This window comes from Crocodylus porosus, unplaced genomic scaffold (assembly GCF_001723895.1).
Source record: "Crocodylus porosus isolate Cpor-Errol unplaced genomic scaffold, CroPor_comp1, whole genome shotgun sequence".
Classification (NCBI taxonomy): domain Eukaryota; kingdom Metazoa; phylum Chordata; order Crocodylia; family Crocodylidae; genus Crocodylus; species Crocodylus porosus.
The window spans coordinates 3,980,394-3,997,332 of NW_017728943.1; the positions used below are offsets into that span (position 1 = coordinate 3,980,394).

The following is a 16,939-nucleotide window of genomic DNA, read 5'->3' on the forward strand; positions in this document are numbered from 1 at the left end:
CAATGTCCTACAATGTCGATAAAGTGTTCTGTGTTTTCCCCAAAGCTGCTGAAGAATTAACTCCGGGAGGGCCAGCTTGCAGGGCCTGGAGCATAGCTGTGTGCTACAGCACAAAAGAATCCTACACAGAAGAGAACTTATTTTGGGAAGTATTCCCCCTGTCAAGGAACCAGAAGCAAAAGTGGGACAAGCTGGGACAAATGTTTGTCCCACAATAGTCAGTAGATGCAGAAGAGTAAGACTGGCATCGAACTCTGCGACAGCCCTTAAACTGCCCTTCCCTACTTCCACTGCATATGCTGGGGAACTACATGGTGCTGACAGCCAGGACTGCTCAGAAAGGACAAATTTAACTAAGTAACTTCTCCAAATACATGCATGGTATTCCAAAGGGCCTATAAAACTTTTTTTGTGCAGAAATTAACTCACAGACCAAGATATCAATCTGCTTCAGAGTGCAACTGTCACTGCTGTTTCTGTTCAGATATTTTCTTTCACTTGTTCTCACAAGCCTTCTTTGCTTTTGAGAAAAGATGGAATTTTAATTAAAAAAAAAAACCGGCAACAACAAAAGTATCCCTTTATAGTAGAAGCCTCTGCTCTGCTTTGAAGTATTCAATTTAAATAAGTTCCTGTTAAAAATACACTTTTTAGTACAATGTACTGTACAGGGCATTTCAAAGGCAGCCAACCAAACTTATATCAAAAAGTAAATGAAATCACCAAAAGCTTAATGAATGTGTTAAAGAATAAACATTTTACAAAAATAAATTTCCTTTGCTCTGAGTAGTAAAGCACGTTAACTATTTAGCCCACACGTAGCATAGGACTGCTGAAAAACACTGATAGAGAGTACTCTTTGGTAAAACTGAGCCAAGTCCTTTCAACAGCTCCTACCATACCATACCATACCATACCATACCACACCACTGCTACAGCAAGCTCACCTCTTTACCTCCTGTGGATAGAAAAAAAACTTCCCTGCACTGTGGAACAGCCAATCTATAGCTGTCACTCTTTCCTTCAGACATCCAGAAGTCTGGCTGCAAACACAACTATCAACCTATCCCAAATGATCCACATGTTTCATCTACCTGTTCCTCCCTCCATGTCTGCTCTGTCACCAGTATTTCTCATGCAGCTGCCAGGAACTCCTTTTTATACCTTACCAAATTCAGGAAGGGTTAAAATACAGTAGTGACTTCCATAGTTAAAATGATAGTCTATTTAACCCAATTCTTGTACAGTGGCAGCGCAAAAAAAAAGGACTAAAAAAGCTGGTGAAAACTTCAGCTGCAGTGAGCCAGAAGAGGGAAAAGGGGGTCTTTCTCGATGAAGCAGAGAATAATAAAAAAAAATGGCCATTCGACCTCAGAGGGGCACCTGCATTTGTTACTTCATTATTAAGTTAAACCTATCAGAGACTTTTTATTTTCGCTCAAAGGCAAGTCATTGACATACCAGCCTATAAGAATTTCAGCCAGTAAGTAAGGAAAATACATGTTTACAGCATTTTTGTCTCTGGTAGTAATATTGCCCTCATTAACTGTTTCTGAGCAAGTGAGTCTATATGATATTTATATTAATAACTCCCAGGTGCAGCAGTGACACGTTATTTTATAAGTGGGGACATGAAGCAGATGCTATAAGCCAGGTTTTACTCCGTCCATTAGGAATCTAAGTAACACTTTGGCTCTTGAGGCCCAGATTCTGTTCCACCTGTTGCGCATTTAAGTGGATTTAGATGCTGAAATGTGATTCGGTTCCACCCTGTTCAAACCCCTGAGAATCCATTAATACAGTTACTTTTGTTATGATGTCATCATCAGGCCCTTAAGATTGAGTGACCACAAACATGGTGAGCAGTGGGAGGAGGACCAACCCAGTTTTTGCATTAAATGGTTTTCAGGGACTTAAAACAGGATGAAACAAAATCACACATAGATACCTAGGTCAACTTACATGCTTAATAGGGGGAGCAGAATCTGGACAGAAACCTGTGTCAGAATATGGAATTAATCTGGGTGTGATGAGTCCCAAGGTAGGGCACTAACCAATGGGCCTTTCTTACTAAAGAGGTTCTCTACATTTGGTTTTCATTCTCACCCCACCACACCAAGTGACCTCAGCTTGTATTGATGTCATCCTCAGTGTGATGCAGGGAGCAAGCCTCTTGTTTAGAGAGGGGCTAGGAGAGACGACTTGGGAATTGTGTTCTCAAGTCCTTACTTGGACAAAACTCCTAGTGAATTTAACTCACAGTGGGTGTCCAGATGCCACTCTGCTCCCCAGATAGCTAAAAAGTATGACTTGAATTTAATAAGGGCATGACCAGAATAAAGCCATCATGATTGGGTTTGTCTGTCTGTTTTCAGACATGAATCACCTCACTATCTAAACATGAGCAAATCAGGTAAACATCTATAAAACAAGGGTAGCTATACTTACCTACCTGAGATTAGTGAGGCTCATGCAATACAATCCAAGTGCTTTAAAGGCTGCTTCTTAAATTGCTCTGGAAATGCACATTATTTGATCACTTTTAACCAATCTGGTGAAAGAGGCTGCTGTCCCTTAGGAAATTTGTTTTTCATACAGGAAAATGACAGAAAATGTTACATACTATATCAAGGAATCCCTGAAATACATAGTGCTACAGTGCAAGGATAATGCACAAGTTAACACAGGGACAATATTACCTTTCTCTTCTTCAGACAATTAATCCATCATTGCTTCATCCCCAACTAATTAATAATAGTTACAAAATAATAAGACACCACATAACAAAGATTTTGTACTGTGTCATAATCAGACCCCCAAAAATGGCTTCTCCGAATCCCAGAAGATGCAGGAGATCTCATACCTGATTCTCATCTTGCACCTCCATGCTGTACTGGGGCCCTGGCTGTACTTCTGTGACTTTCTCTCCAAGGAGGAAGCCCAGGCGAGTCATGAGTGTATTTGCTGCCTCATCTACGGATGGAGGGGGTCCCAGCTCCTGTTCTGTTTCACCTACACAGAAAGAAAAAAGGCAAATTATGATGGAAATTGGCCAAGCTTGTCTATGCAAACAGTGGGTGAACAGCAGCAAAATACAAATAACTTTTCACACTGCTATTTCAATAGATCAGTTTTTGGGTCATTCTTTTCTTCTGTGTCTTACTCAATACTACCTGCTGGTCACTGATTGATTCAGATTTTCAGCCTATTTATCTGTCAGTTCTAGTCTTTATCCTCCAACTCCTTATTAGAAGGAATTCTTAATAGCTCATATTAAAAGACAATTTAGTCAGTTTTCTCCCTGAGTTTAATGGAAAAGCAATGTAGGCTTAGCTAAGAAACAGGACCTTGCTGAAACAGCAATCCAGAAACCACGTTCCTCCTTGCCTCTCCTGCTCTTTGTTATATACACACACGTCATGCCCACACCACTTTAAATGACTATAAATGCACTGTTTTGATCTCCTGCTAACTACTCACTAAGTAACAGAAATATCAATAAGCTCATGCTTGTAAGCTTCTAACCACCTGAAGTTCATTACTGCATAAAATTAAGGAACTTGTTTAAAGCATAACCTATTGCTCATCAGGGAAGGTGGAATAAGATAACAGTCCCATTTTCAGCCCTGTCAGAGCAGGAAAAATCATTCCAAATCACATCCATTCAAAATCAAGCTTCCCATTATGGTCTAGCCCTTATAGCCTTGGGTCCCCTTTATACAGCATTTTGTAAATTAGCAGGCAAAAATATTTCACCCTCTCAAAACATTTTAAAAGCAAAGATTTTTATCTGCTGCAAGATGCAATTTCTTTTGTGCAGCCATTTCACAAAAAAATAAATTGAGAAGGATTGTTATCACACCTGCTGTCCTTGGAAAAACACTGCACAAGAAACATTACAGCTCTTAGGATGCTATTATGGTCTATCAAGCCAAATAATTACTTTTTGTTTTTTCAAACTGCCCAATTATGAATTTACATGTGAAATAACGTCTCAGAATGTGCTCAGATATTGTGCTAGGTAAAAATACATTTCAATATCTCTCCCTACATATTTGCACAATAGGCTATAACGATTTTGAAGGAGCCTGTTGCATAAGTGACACAAAAAATACTGGGTAAAATGGACAAAAATAAGGGTGAAGTATGATACATTTGTCTCAGTTCCTGTATATTTCCCAGAAGAGCTCTGCTTTTCACTACCCTAAATCATTTGAAAGAATTTCATGGGATAAAAAAATGTTACTAAAGGCCTCTCAAACTGACAAAAAACCTAAAACGTAGATGGAAAATTGATACTCTCCCTCTATCACAATCTGTTGTACCTAAGGATGTGTGGATATTTATATATATGATGCAAAGACTTCCCATTATTCAGTGTATGTTTGGCTAGAAGTTCAGATCAAGTTCTTTGCGAGTCTCAATCAGACCCTTACTAGCATTTTGATATAGTAAGCTACATGCTTCTGGTCAGACACACTAGAGGCAACGTGGTCTATGCAGCACAGTAATTCTCAATTAGGATGCCTTGGCACCTTGGGGTACTTTGAGATCCTGTCAAGAGTGTTGTAAGATACCATGCAATGTTAGCACTGTTAAGAGGTGGAAAACTGATTTACAAGATAATCAAAAGATTTCAAACAGGAACCCACAGTTTAAAAGACGCCCAGAACTGTTGTGTGGTTTCTGAGTGCTCTGCAACAGAACAATTGCTCTATTACTTTTTCATTGTCAAAAAATCAGTGAAAACTAAGAGCTGGCATTTTCCAGGCAGACTTCAAGTCTAACAAGGGATGCCTTGTGCATAAAAATTGATGAGAACCACTGAACTAGCACAACAATCAGAAATGCATAGAATGATAGAAAATAGTGGGGCTTGAAGGGCCCCCAGGAGAATTCACCTTGTGCCCTGGGCCAGATCTGGACCATGTGGCTCCTTGGCTGCCAGATTCAGTGCAGAGCACAAGGAAGCAGTGGTGGCAGCAGTGGAGCATGCCATGGCAGTGGAGGCAGCAGAAGATGGGTCAGTGAAAGCAGTGGAGCACATGGTGACAGAGGAGCATGCAGTGGTAGTGGTGGCTGCAGCAACGGATCATGTGGCAGTCATGGCTGCGGCGGAGGCAGCAGATCATGTGGCAGTGGCTCTAGGTTCTGCAACATGCCCCTTGCCAGAGCTGGAGTTGTCAGCTTCAGCTCCAGTGACAACTCCAGCATGGGGGATGTGGCAGGGGAGCCCCAGCCATGTATTCCACTGCTGCAGCCATCACCATGTGCTCCTCTGCCTCCACTGCCGCATGCTCTGCCACCACCACCACATACCTCCAACTTCCGGTACCCCACTGGTAGTCTAGTAGGCTGGATAGTGTACCTCTGCAGGCCAGATTCAGCCCACAGGTTACAGGTTTGACACCCCTGATCCAAACCAATAGCCTGCTCAGAGTAGGATCATCCCTGTCTAAACCAACCTAGACAACTGGTCATCTAATCTGCTCTTAAAAACTTCCAAGGGTGAAAATTCCATAAAGTAAGTAATCTGTGCCAGTGCTTAACCACACTCTCATCCTCACAGTGAGAAAGCCTAAGATTTAAACAAATTTCCTTTGTTGCAATTTAAGACCATTGTCCTTGTCTCGTCTCTTATGACCACACAGAATGGTCTACCAGCAACCTCTATATAACTACACTTCAGGTATATGGAAACTTATCAAATTTATCTTCTCAGTTAAATAATCCCAGTTCTTTTAGTCATTACTCGAAAGGCATGTTTCCCAGACGTCTAAATCATTTTTGTTGCTCTCTGCCAGGCCTTTTCCAATTTGTCTAATCTTCCTTGATGAGTTGGGGCCAAAACTAGACACTGTACCCCAGGTGAGGCCTCAGTGCTGAACAGAGGGGAAGGATCGTTTCTCTTGACTTACAAGTGACATTCCTAATAATATAGCCCTGTATGTTACTGGCTTTTTTCTTTCTTCCTTTATTAAAACAACTGCACACTGTTGGCTCATGTGCAACCTTATGGTTCATTGTAATTGCCAGGTCCTTCCCCGTAGAACTGAAGAAGAGAGTCATGCCCCAGTCTGTATTTGTGGATGTGACTCTTCCATCCCCAGTACAGGACTTTGCCGTTGTCCTTACTGAATTTAATTTGTTTACTTTCAGACCATTTCTTCAGTTTATCCAGGTCACTCTGGATCCTAGCTCCACTCTCTAGAGTGTCTGCACCTCCAACTGACTTGGTACCACCTGCAAGTTTGCTAAGTGTGCACTCAGTTCCATCCTCAGAAGCCCCAGGGGAATCCTACTTGATACCTCAGATCCAGCAGGTCATCAAGCCATTGATAATTCCTCATTGAGCACGATGATCCAACTAGTTATGTATTCACTTTACAGTACTTTCTTCTCGTCCATATTTCCTTAGTTTATGAATATCATAAAAAGCAGCATCAATGTTTGTGTTAGGATCAAGGTATATTACTTATGCTGTTCTCCCCACACCTACAGGGTCCATTACCTTGTCATAAAAAGAAATCAGGTTGGTCAGGCATGACTTGCTTTGAATCCATGTTGCCTGTTTCTGATTGCCTTGTTCTCCTCCAGGTACTAAAATTCTCCTTGACGACCCTCTTCATGATCTTTGCAGGTGTCAAGGTTAGACTGACTGGTGTGTAATTCTTTGGATTCTCCCTCTTCCATTTATTAGAGATGGAGACTGTATATGCTTTTTTCCAGGAAGCTGGGCCCTCACCTGTCCTCCACAAGTTGTCAAAGATGATAGCCAATGGCTCTGAATTTAACTCAGTCAACTTCTTCAGTACTCTAGAATCCATCCCGCCCAACCCTGCTGATTTAACATCCAGCTTCACTAAGTAATCCCTAACCTGTTCTTCCAGTACTCTAGGTTGCTTATGTCCTTCCCTATCCTTGCTGCCAAGTTCCCTCATCATCAGATAACTAACCTTCTTCGCAAAGACTGAAGTAAAAAAAGCATTAAATACTTCAGCCTTCACCACATCATACAATACTAAATATTAGATTGCCCTCTGCCTGTACTTTCCTTGATCTTCCTCTTCTGACATACTTGTAGAATAGAGTTTTGTTGCCGTTTACATCCCTTGATAGTTGCATCTCAAATCTTCTCTGAGGGAGACTTAAAAACACCCTGACACATGTAGCAGAAAAAGAACAGCAGCAAAACCCAGAAGCACCGTGGAACACAGGCATAGTTATGCTTATATCATCCCTAACCAGTGGCTGTCCAACCTCTCCTTGAACACCTCCAGGAGTAGAGAGTCCACAGCTTCCCTAGGCAGTTTAGTCCACTGCCTCACTATTTTAACAATAAAGTTTTTTCACATACCCAATCTAAATGTACTCTGCTGCAACTCCATATCCTCCTCTCTGCAGCAAGAGAGAAAGGGTGTTTTCCCTCTTCTTTATGGTAGCCCTTCAAGTACTTGAAGATTACTAGCATGTCCCTTTTTAAATGCCTTTTCCACAAGTTGAGCACGCCTAGCTTCTTCAACCTCTCCTTGTATGACTTGCTTTCCAAGCCCTTTATTATCTTTGTTGCCTGTCTCTGGACCCTACTACACATCCTATTTAAAATGTGGATCCCAGAACTGCACACAGGACTCCAGATGAGGGCTAACCAGTGCCATGTAGAGAGGCACTATCACCTCCAGTATCTTGCACCTAATGCTTCTATTTGTGCAGCCCAAAACCACATTTGCTTTTTGTGCGGCTGCATCACACTTCAGATCCATATTGAATCTGTGATCTACCAAGATTCCCAAGTCCTTTTCCATAGTGCTGCCATCTGGACAGGTGTCATCCATTTTGTATTTGGGTTTTTGATTATTCCTCCCAAGGTGTAGCACCTTGCATTTGTTCATATTGAACTTCATCCTGTTGGCTCTAGCCCAACTTTCCAACCTCCTGAGATCCTTTTAAATTGTGATTGCATCCTCCAAAGTGTTCGCAATTCTACCCAGTTTCATGTTGTCTGCAAACTTGCTCAAGAAGCTGTCTATGCCAGCATCTAAAAAAAAAAAAAAAAAAAAAAAAAAAAAAATCATTGAACAGCACCAGGCTGGTCCAGACCCCAGGGGGACTCCACTTGAAACTTCCTGCCATTCTGATGCAGACCCATTAATAATTACCCTTTGCTTGTGGCTTCTGCGCTAGTTATCTAACCACCTTCTAGTAGTTTTCTCTAGCCCACATTTCTCCAATTTGTTTATGAAAAGGTCATGTGGGACCTTGTTAAAAGCCCCAGTGAAGTCCAGATACACTATACCTCCTATATCTCCTTTATCCACCCAAGTAGCTACCCTGTCTAAGAAGATCAAGTTTGTTTGACACAACTTGTTTTTTATAAATCCATGCTGGCTGCTTGTGATCAGCCTTTCCTTCTCCAGATGCTTGTAAACAGCCTTCCTTCGCATATGCTTCAGTAACTTCCCAGGTACTAGGTGAGGCTAACTGGTCTGTAGTACTTTGGGTCTTCCTTGCCTTTTTTTTTAAAAGAGGGGCACTATGTTGGCCCTCTTCCAGTCTTCTGTTACCTGGCCCATCTCCCATGACTTCATGCAGATTGCTGCCAAGGCTTCCAAGATCTTCTCTACCAGCTCCTTCAGGAACCTGGGATGAAGTTCACCCAGCCCTGATGACCTGAATTCATTCTGACCCAACAAAAGCTCTCTGACCATCTCTTTTGTTATCTCATTCCTCAGCTTTCCCCACTTCCTTATCCAGATGATCCCTATTAGGTGTCTGGCTGCAGCTTAATTTTTTATGGAGACTGAAGCAAAGCAGATGTGTAGATCTGACCCCCCCACACCTCAATGGCTTGTTAACAGGGGAACCACAGCTTCCTTGGTCCTTCTTTTCTGGCCAACATACTTATAGAACCTCTTCTTGTCATTCTTAACCTCCTTTGCTAGATGCAGCTCATTCTTTATCTTTGCCTTCATAGTTTCATAGTTTGTAGGGTCAGAAGGGACCTGAGCAGATCATCAAGTCTTACCCCCTGCCATGGCAGGAAAGAGTACTGGGGTCAAACAACCCCAGCAAGGTGTTTGTCTAGCCTTGTCTTAAAGACCGCCAAGGTAGGAGCCAGGATCACTTCGCTTGGAAGATGGTTCCAGATCCTAGCTGCCCTGACAGTGAAGTAGCACCTCCTGATGTCTAATCTGAATCTGCCCTCTGCCAGCTTGTGACTGTTGTTTCTAGTCATGCCTGGTGGTGCTCGGGGAAACAGGTGCTCCCCCAATGCCTGCTGGTCCCCTCTGACTAGCTTGTAACAGGCCACTACACCCCCCCTCAGTCTTCTCTTGTGGAGGCTAAACAGGTTCAGGCCCCTGAGCCTCTCCGTGCAGGGCCTGCCCTGCTGCCCCCTGATCATGCGAGTGGCCCTCCTCTGAACCCTCTCCATGTTGTCCACATCCCTCTTGAAGTGCAGCGCCCAGAACTGGATGCAGTACTCCAGCTGTGGCCTGACCAGTGCCACGTAGAGGGGGAGGATCACCTCCATGGCCATGCTTGAGATGCATCTGTGGATGCACGACAAGGTATGGTTGGCCTTCCTGACCGCATCCCCACACTGCCGGCCCATGTTCATCTTGGCATCAGTGATGACTCCAAGATCCTTTTCTGCCTCTGCACTGCCTTCCTGATCTTATCCCTGTAGGTTCTTGCTATTTCCTGGTATGCATTGTTGGTGACCTGCCCATTCTTCCATTTCCTGTAGGCTTTCCTTTTGTATTTGAGGCATTTTAGAAGCTCCTTGTGCAGCCACATTGGTCTCTTGTTATTCTTCTTGTGCTTCATTCATGTCACAAGAGTTTCTTGTTGGGTTTGAATACTGTGACCTTCAGAAGCTCCAAGCCCTCCTTTATCCTTAAGTCTATTCTCCCATGACACCATGCCACAGCTCCTTGAGTCCGATGAGATTCTTCTTTTTGAAAACTACTCTCCTCATTTTGCTTATCTCATGCTTTCGCCACCTTAGAGTCTGGAATTCTATTGTATCATGATCAATTCCTCCCAAATTTGTCATCACCTTCACATGCTCCACCAATTCTTCCCTGTTGGCTAGGACAAGATCCAAGATAGATGATCCCCTACTTGTATCCTCCACTTGCTGGGAGAGAAAGTCGTACTCCACACCAGTTAGGAATTGGCTTGCCATTTTGTTTGGCTACATTGTTCTTCCAGAAGATGTACAGAAAACTGAATTCTCCCATCAGTATGATCCCATAGCTTCTGGAGAGATTTGCCACCTGCTTGAAGACTGCCTCATCTACCTCCTCTTTCTGATTTGGTGGCCTATAATAAATCCCCACTATTATATTAGTGCTGTATCTTTCACCTTTCATTTTCACCCAAATAAACTCTGCTTTGCAGACTTCTTTCTCTTGAACCAGGGAACAGGCACCACCACCTTTTCTCCCAACCCTGTCCTTCTGTAACCCTTGATGTTCATACTCCAGTCATAACAGCTGCTCCACCAACTCTTCATGATGCCAACCAGAACAGAGTTCTTTTCACAGGCTGCAGCTTCCAGCTCATTTAGTTTATTCCTCATACTTCTCACATTTGTATATCTGCATCAGACAAAGCTTGTATTCTGATTTCCTCAATTCCCTTTTGTGCCACTTGTTGCAATCCTGTAGCTCTCTGGCACTTTCCCAGAGTTGAGTTGCTTCCTTGAGTCCTTTTCCCTCTGGACTATGTCCTCTGTTGCTGGAGGGATTTGATCACTTTTCCTCATGGAACCTAGTTTAAAGTCCTCCTTACTAGGATGGGCAGACAATATCCAAAGATGCTCTTCCCTGCTCTCATCAGGATGGATCCAATCTCTTGATAGCAGCCCTCCTCCTAAGAACATCTGTCTATTGTTGAAGAAGCCAAAGCCTTCACGTCAACACCACCATCTCAGCCACGTGCTCACTTTGAGGATATGATGGTCTCTGCCTTGACCCCTGCCTTCCACAGGAAGAATTGATGAGAATATCACTTGTGCTTCAAGCTCTTTAATCCTTCTGCCAAGAGCCTCATTGTCACCTGTCTTCTGCTCAGTGTCATTCCTGGCAGTATAGTTGGTGCCTCCATGAACAAGTAGGAAGAGGTACATACCAACATCCAAAGGATGGCTGAGCTTTGGCAGACTCTGGGATGTTCTGAATTGGGACTTGAGGCAGGCAGCACATCTCCCAAGTCTCCAAATCCAAATAAATTGGTGCCTCTGCTCCCCACAGAAGGGTCACTAACCACCATGACTCTTCTCTTCCTTCTTGGTGCAATGCCCTTGAGGCCTTGCATTTCCTGCTCTCTAGGCTGCTGCCTCCTCCTCCTCATGCCTGCAGATGTCCTCTCTTCTGCCTCTTCTCAGCAGTTTCACTGAAGAGTGCTTGAAAGTGTTTATTGACTTCAAATAGCAACTTTTCAATTTTGGGGCCCCTCTTTCTTCAAGTAGTCTCATAGTGTTACTTCTCTTCATTACCATTTGCCCAAGTAATCTTCTTGATCCCAGACGCAATGCAGCATTTGCTGAGGAAAAGCTAAAGGCAAAGTCTGGGTGTGTGATGAAAATGTAGATAATTATTCATTTGATAATGTGCAATCAAAAATGAAACCCATCTCTATTTCCCAGGCCTATGCTGATTCTCTGGTGCTAATAAGAGTGAAATTTCATTCCAGCCAGAAAAGCCAGTGGATGTGTGAAAGGGTAGCAATTTTATGAAGTCCCTTCCAGAAGGGAATCTTCTTAGATCTGTATTTTTCTTTTAATTAAATGCATCTTATTTAATCCCTTATCTTTCTCTTCTTGAGTATGGATTAATTACATCCTTCAAAAGGGTCTTGGGAAGCATAGCCTGCAGCTAAGGTAGAGGGAATCTTCTTTAAAGTTGTTCTTCATAAGGAGAGCTGAAATAGTAACCTATATAAGAGTTCAATAATTAGATTAGCCTGCTGCTCCTACAGAAACCAGCTTAAGGTCATAACATAGATTTCATGGATACATATAGCAAGTTTGTAAGTTCTCAGTCATATTATTGCAGTTTACAAGAGCTTTTAGCAGGATACAGATAATACTGATTTATGAGAATGATTAAATAAATACCTCATGGGGAGCCCACCTTATACTTCCTGGCTGCAGAATGTCATGCATTGCAGTACCCCCAAACTGATAAATTGGTCATGCTTGAAGATAGGCTGCAGATACAGGCGGACCTAGACAGGCTTGCAAGTTGGGCGGACCGGAACCAGATGAAGTTCAATGTCAAGAAATGTACAGTGCTCCACCTGGGGACAAACAATCCCCTGCACACACACAGGCTTGGCAATGCCAACCTGACCAGCACTCCAAATGAAAGGGACCTGGGGGTAACAACAGACCACAGTATAAACATGAGCCAGCAGTGCGATGCTGTAGCCAGCAGGGCTAACAATACCCTGGCATGCAGCAATCGATGAATCTCCAGCAAAACCGAAGAACTGATTCTTCCACTTTACTTGACATTGGTCAGACCGCAATTGGAGTACTGCGTCCAGTTCTCGGTGCCGCACTTTAACAAGGATGTGGTAAAGCCAGAGAAGAGCCACCTGTATGATCAGAGACTTGCGTGACAAAGGCTGAGGGATCTGGTACTCTTCAGCCTGAAAAAGAGAAGGCTGAGAAGGGGCTTGATAACAGCTTACTGCTACATCAGAGGCATACATCAAGGGCTCAGTGAACAACTGTTCACCAGGGCACCCTTGGGGAAAATTACTGAGTAATGGTCACAAACTCCTAGAAATCTTCAAGAGGAGACTGGATGGTCAGCTCACTGAGGTCTCCTGACCCCAACTGTCTTTCCTGCTTGGTGCGGGGGGCTGGACCCGATGATCTTCTGAGGTCCCTTCCAGCCTTACAATCTATGAATAAACAACTACCAACTACTGAAGACAAGCTTTTTTAGTTATTTCAAGTGGCAGCTTCTCTTGTGAAAATTATGAAAGCAGATGCTTTTAACCGGTTATAGGATTTGCCTTTCTCTATGGGACTGTTTTACTGTCAAACAAAAAGCTCATTCACCAGTGTTGTGTTTAGGATAGATTTAAGTGAGAGACATATTTAGAAAGAGGGCCTCATTTTCTGAACTACCGAGCATTCCTGCTCATGCTGAAGTCAGTTAGTGTTCACCACTGCTGAAAAGCAGGCTTGGAATGGATGAATGGAGAGAGAAAAAAATATATGTAAATTTACAGCGTTCATATCTGTAAATGTAAAGAGCCTTGAAAGTTCTGTCGGATATCCAAATGAAAACTTAGTTCATAATTAATGAATTAGTGTGATTCAGCAGTATGAGAGTCCATTTTACACAGAGAGCATGAACCCAGGTTTTTCTGTGAAAGCACACACGTGTGCACCTGTGTAGGTGTCTATATGTACCACAGTACAGTGAGGAATTAGAGGTATGGCAGCTGCTAAAGCTTGATGGGTCTACTCAAAAGCCCCCAAAGCACTTTCCATCATATATCCAAGCAACTCGAGGTATGCTGTAGTAACTGGATTTGGGTCAAAATGTTCAAACATAAGGCAGTCTGCATGATTGCATTGATTTATTTCACTTGCTGAAATGGTACATGGGGAGACAAGCAGTTTGTACAGTATCTGGGACCCAAACCATGAAGCTATGTATAGATGAAAATTAGTGCTTTGAAAGTACATGGAAGCAAAGGAGAAGCCAGTGCAATTCCCTGAATATAAGTATGATGCATTTATGCAGGCAGGCTGTTGAATTTTGAGCTACCTGAATTAGGATGAAATGCATTATTAGAATTAGTCAGCGAGTAAGCTACAGTAGCCCCTTTTGAGCAGTGGCTCTCAAACTTTTTAGAGTCAAGGACGCCCTCCATCACTTTTTTGAATGTGGCGGCATCCATGGTTGAGAACCACTGTTGGTGCTCCCTCAGTTGTTGCTGCCTCCTGATAAAACTGTCCCATGCCTGCTGCATGCTCAGCCTGGGAAGGGCCCTTTCCTTCATTAGGGTTGCCTGATCAGGCTAAAGCAAGGCAGGAGATGCATGGTGCTGTGTAGCTCTTCCTGGTTCAGCATTCTCCCCCCCAACTCCTCCCAGAAACAGAAGCACAAAAGTGGGACTGTCTTGCACACCCCCATTTCCAGGATGAGAGTGGAAAGGATCAGTCTGGGAAGGGATATAGCCATCTTCTGCCTGCTTTAGGCCAATCAGAGAGCCTTAACGCAGGAGAAGAGCAGGCAGGGCAGCTTCTCCTGGCTGCCATCATGGCAGCAGCACTTGCTTGAAGAACCACTGCCTTAGAAACTGTTTGTAGATTTTAGGGCAGAACAGTTGGTGTCACTTGTCCCAGCAACAGTGACTGTTTCCTCAACGGACACACCAGCTTGCAAGACTAGCCCCCAGTCTTTGCTGTTCTGTCCTACCCAATGAGAAGGCTAGAAAGCTGTCATTTAACTATCAAACAAACTTATCCGCTTATCCTACATCACAACACAGTGAAATACTGTATATATTCTCATTATATGAGGGATAACAAATGTTTCTACAGTGATTATCACAATGAAACTCAACTGGAAGGCTCTTCTGACATGACAAAACAGGAAGTAGTATAATTCAAGCAATTCACATAGCTTAGCATGACCAATTGTTATTTTATTAGAATATAGCTTTTAAGATGCAAAAGAACTCAAGTGAGGTAGCTTTGCAGTGGACTATTTTGAATTCAGGGCTTTTATAAAATGTTTGCGGCATTAATGAATTGGATGTCAGGGAAGAGAGACGAGACCGCTCCAAGCAATCTGTGCCAAGGTATTACAAAAAAAGCTGTAACTTCCCTTTCAAAGATGACAGATAAAATAGCCTCTCACTGAGTTCAGTGAAAGGGCATTATTGTTTCTTTCCTCCATCAACATGTATGCTACCCAGTAAATACTCTGGACAATTTTTTAACACAATTCAGTGAATTAAATGTCCTTGACCTCAATGGGATATTAGACTACGTATCTGAGGGGAAAATTAGCTTGAGATACTTCAAAGAATTCTAGCCCTGCATTGATATAATGAACTATACCAGCTCAAAAAGAAATATCACAGTGAAATCAGGTCATTAATAATCAATATATCAATAAACAGTATGAAATTCTTTGCTCTGCACTATGCATGTAAGCCCACTGAAGCCAACTGGGCCATATGCATGAGACCACAGGTTAAAGCTTTTGTGGTGTCTCACATCAACTCACACATTTCCATATAAGCATCGAAAGTAATAGTGAGAATCTTGCTAAAACTGCCAGAGCCAAAAAAAAGAAGTACAAAAATATACTGCTTAAGTCATTCCATGGTGCCTAGGCACTGTACAGGAAGAACCCAGAAATTATGTAATTTTATTTTATATGTCAGGGCAGAAGGAGAGAGTAGGAAGAAAATTTCCATCTCAGGGGATTAAAACAGTGTGATGAATTATGCCACCATTTTAAAAGGGACCACACTAGAAAGGTCATGTCTTTATTGAGATAGACACAAAGATATGTTCTTATCCACTTACTTTCTCACTCATGCCAATTTGTCATAGACACTGGTTTCTGAATATCATTAATCAGTTCTTATAGGTCACTACAGGAATTTTAACAATGGATTTTTGTAGAGGGCTTTTTTATTTGTTTCCTGGTGCCACAGTTTACCAAAAAGTGCAATAAAACCAATTTCCAAAATCTGCCACAAGATGTAATCTGTCCTTAATTAGGTGGCCTAACTGTACTACCCGAGCCCTGGTGATGCATTCAACAGGTATATTCTTGCCCCACTGGCAGGAAAGCAGAATGAAAAGGGACCTTGTGGAAGTCACAGAGTCTACCTTTCTCCATGAGCATTCTGGGTAACATCCTTAGTATGAGAGCACAGGGCTAAACAGTTTGGGAGTAAGGCGATTTAAATCACTTTTGTGCTCTGCTCAAATCCTGAGCTGATCCTGAAGTAAGACATGATAGAACCCTGGGGATCAGCTCAGTTATAGCTGCTTATCAACAGGTAACTATAAGCGCATCTACACTTGCATTTAAGTGCGACTAAATTTAATGTGCATTAAGTTAATGCTCATTAAGCGATTTTTGGCAGGTGTCTGCATGTGCAGTGACTTGGCACTAAAGTTAGTCTCAAATCCCTGGACTTGGCACTAAAGTTAGCTCCAAGTCTCTGCAGCCTCTGGCCACATGGCTACCAGCACTTGGCAGCCATGTTGAAGCCAGAATCAGCTGCCAGCACCTGTGACAGGGCAGACCAGGCATTAATGTAAGTGCCGTGTCACGTCTACACAGGCATTAATGTGCATTAACTAACTGCACCTATATTTGATACCTGCATCTGTAGGTACCAAATTTAGGCATGATTAGCCTAAGTTAATGTGTATTCATGGTGTGCACATGTAGACATGCAACCATAAGGCACATTAATTTAGGCTAATGCGCATTAACACATCTTGTATAGATGTGCCCTATGTGTAGCAGCTTGACCAAGAACTTCTCTGGCACTAAGTCCTGAGGACTTGCCCATGTATTTAATGAGCTGTTGGAGTGTTTGGTATGAACATATCCTTTTGCATAGGATACACATTGCAAAACTACACTCCATCTGGTACAAAAACCCTCATACAACTTCCCTGAAAACTAGATTACAGTACAGGAATACACCACTACTTTCATATTTAACACCAAAACCTTTCTAAAAGTTGTCTAATGATGCAAATATTTTAAGGTTTTCTTTTGTATGTTCCATTTAAAACTCTCCAAATGAATATTCAGGGTAGGGTTTCTAAATATATTAATGTGTACTGTACAGGCCATTAAAACTATTTTTTTTTATAACACTACAGCATTTACCTTTACCAAGGTACACTAGGAAAGGCATATTCCACAAG

General features: G+C 42.6%; 1 protein-coding gene across 9 annotated transcripts in view; it reads right to left on the minus strand.

Annotated features, from left to right (window-relative positions):
• Positions 1 to 16,939, minus strand: part of TANC2 (tetratricopeptide repeat, ankyrin repeat and coiled-coil containing 2) — a 654,191-nt gene that overhangs the window by 259,707 nt on the left and 377,545 nt on the right. For all 9 annotated transcript variants that reach the window (XM_019548480.1, XM_019548478.1, XM_019548477.1 and 6 more), the window contains one exon: positions 2,864 to 3,012. In XM_019548480.1, the coding sequence (XP_019404025.1) occupies positions 2,864 to 3,012 (149 nt within the window). The remainder of the gene's footprint in view (positions 1 to 2,863; positions 3,013 to 16,939) is intronic.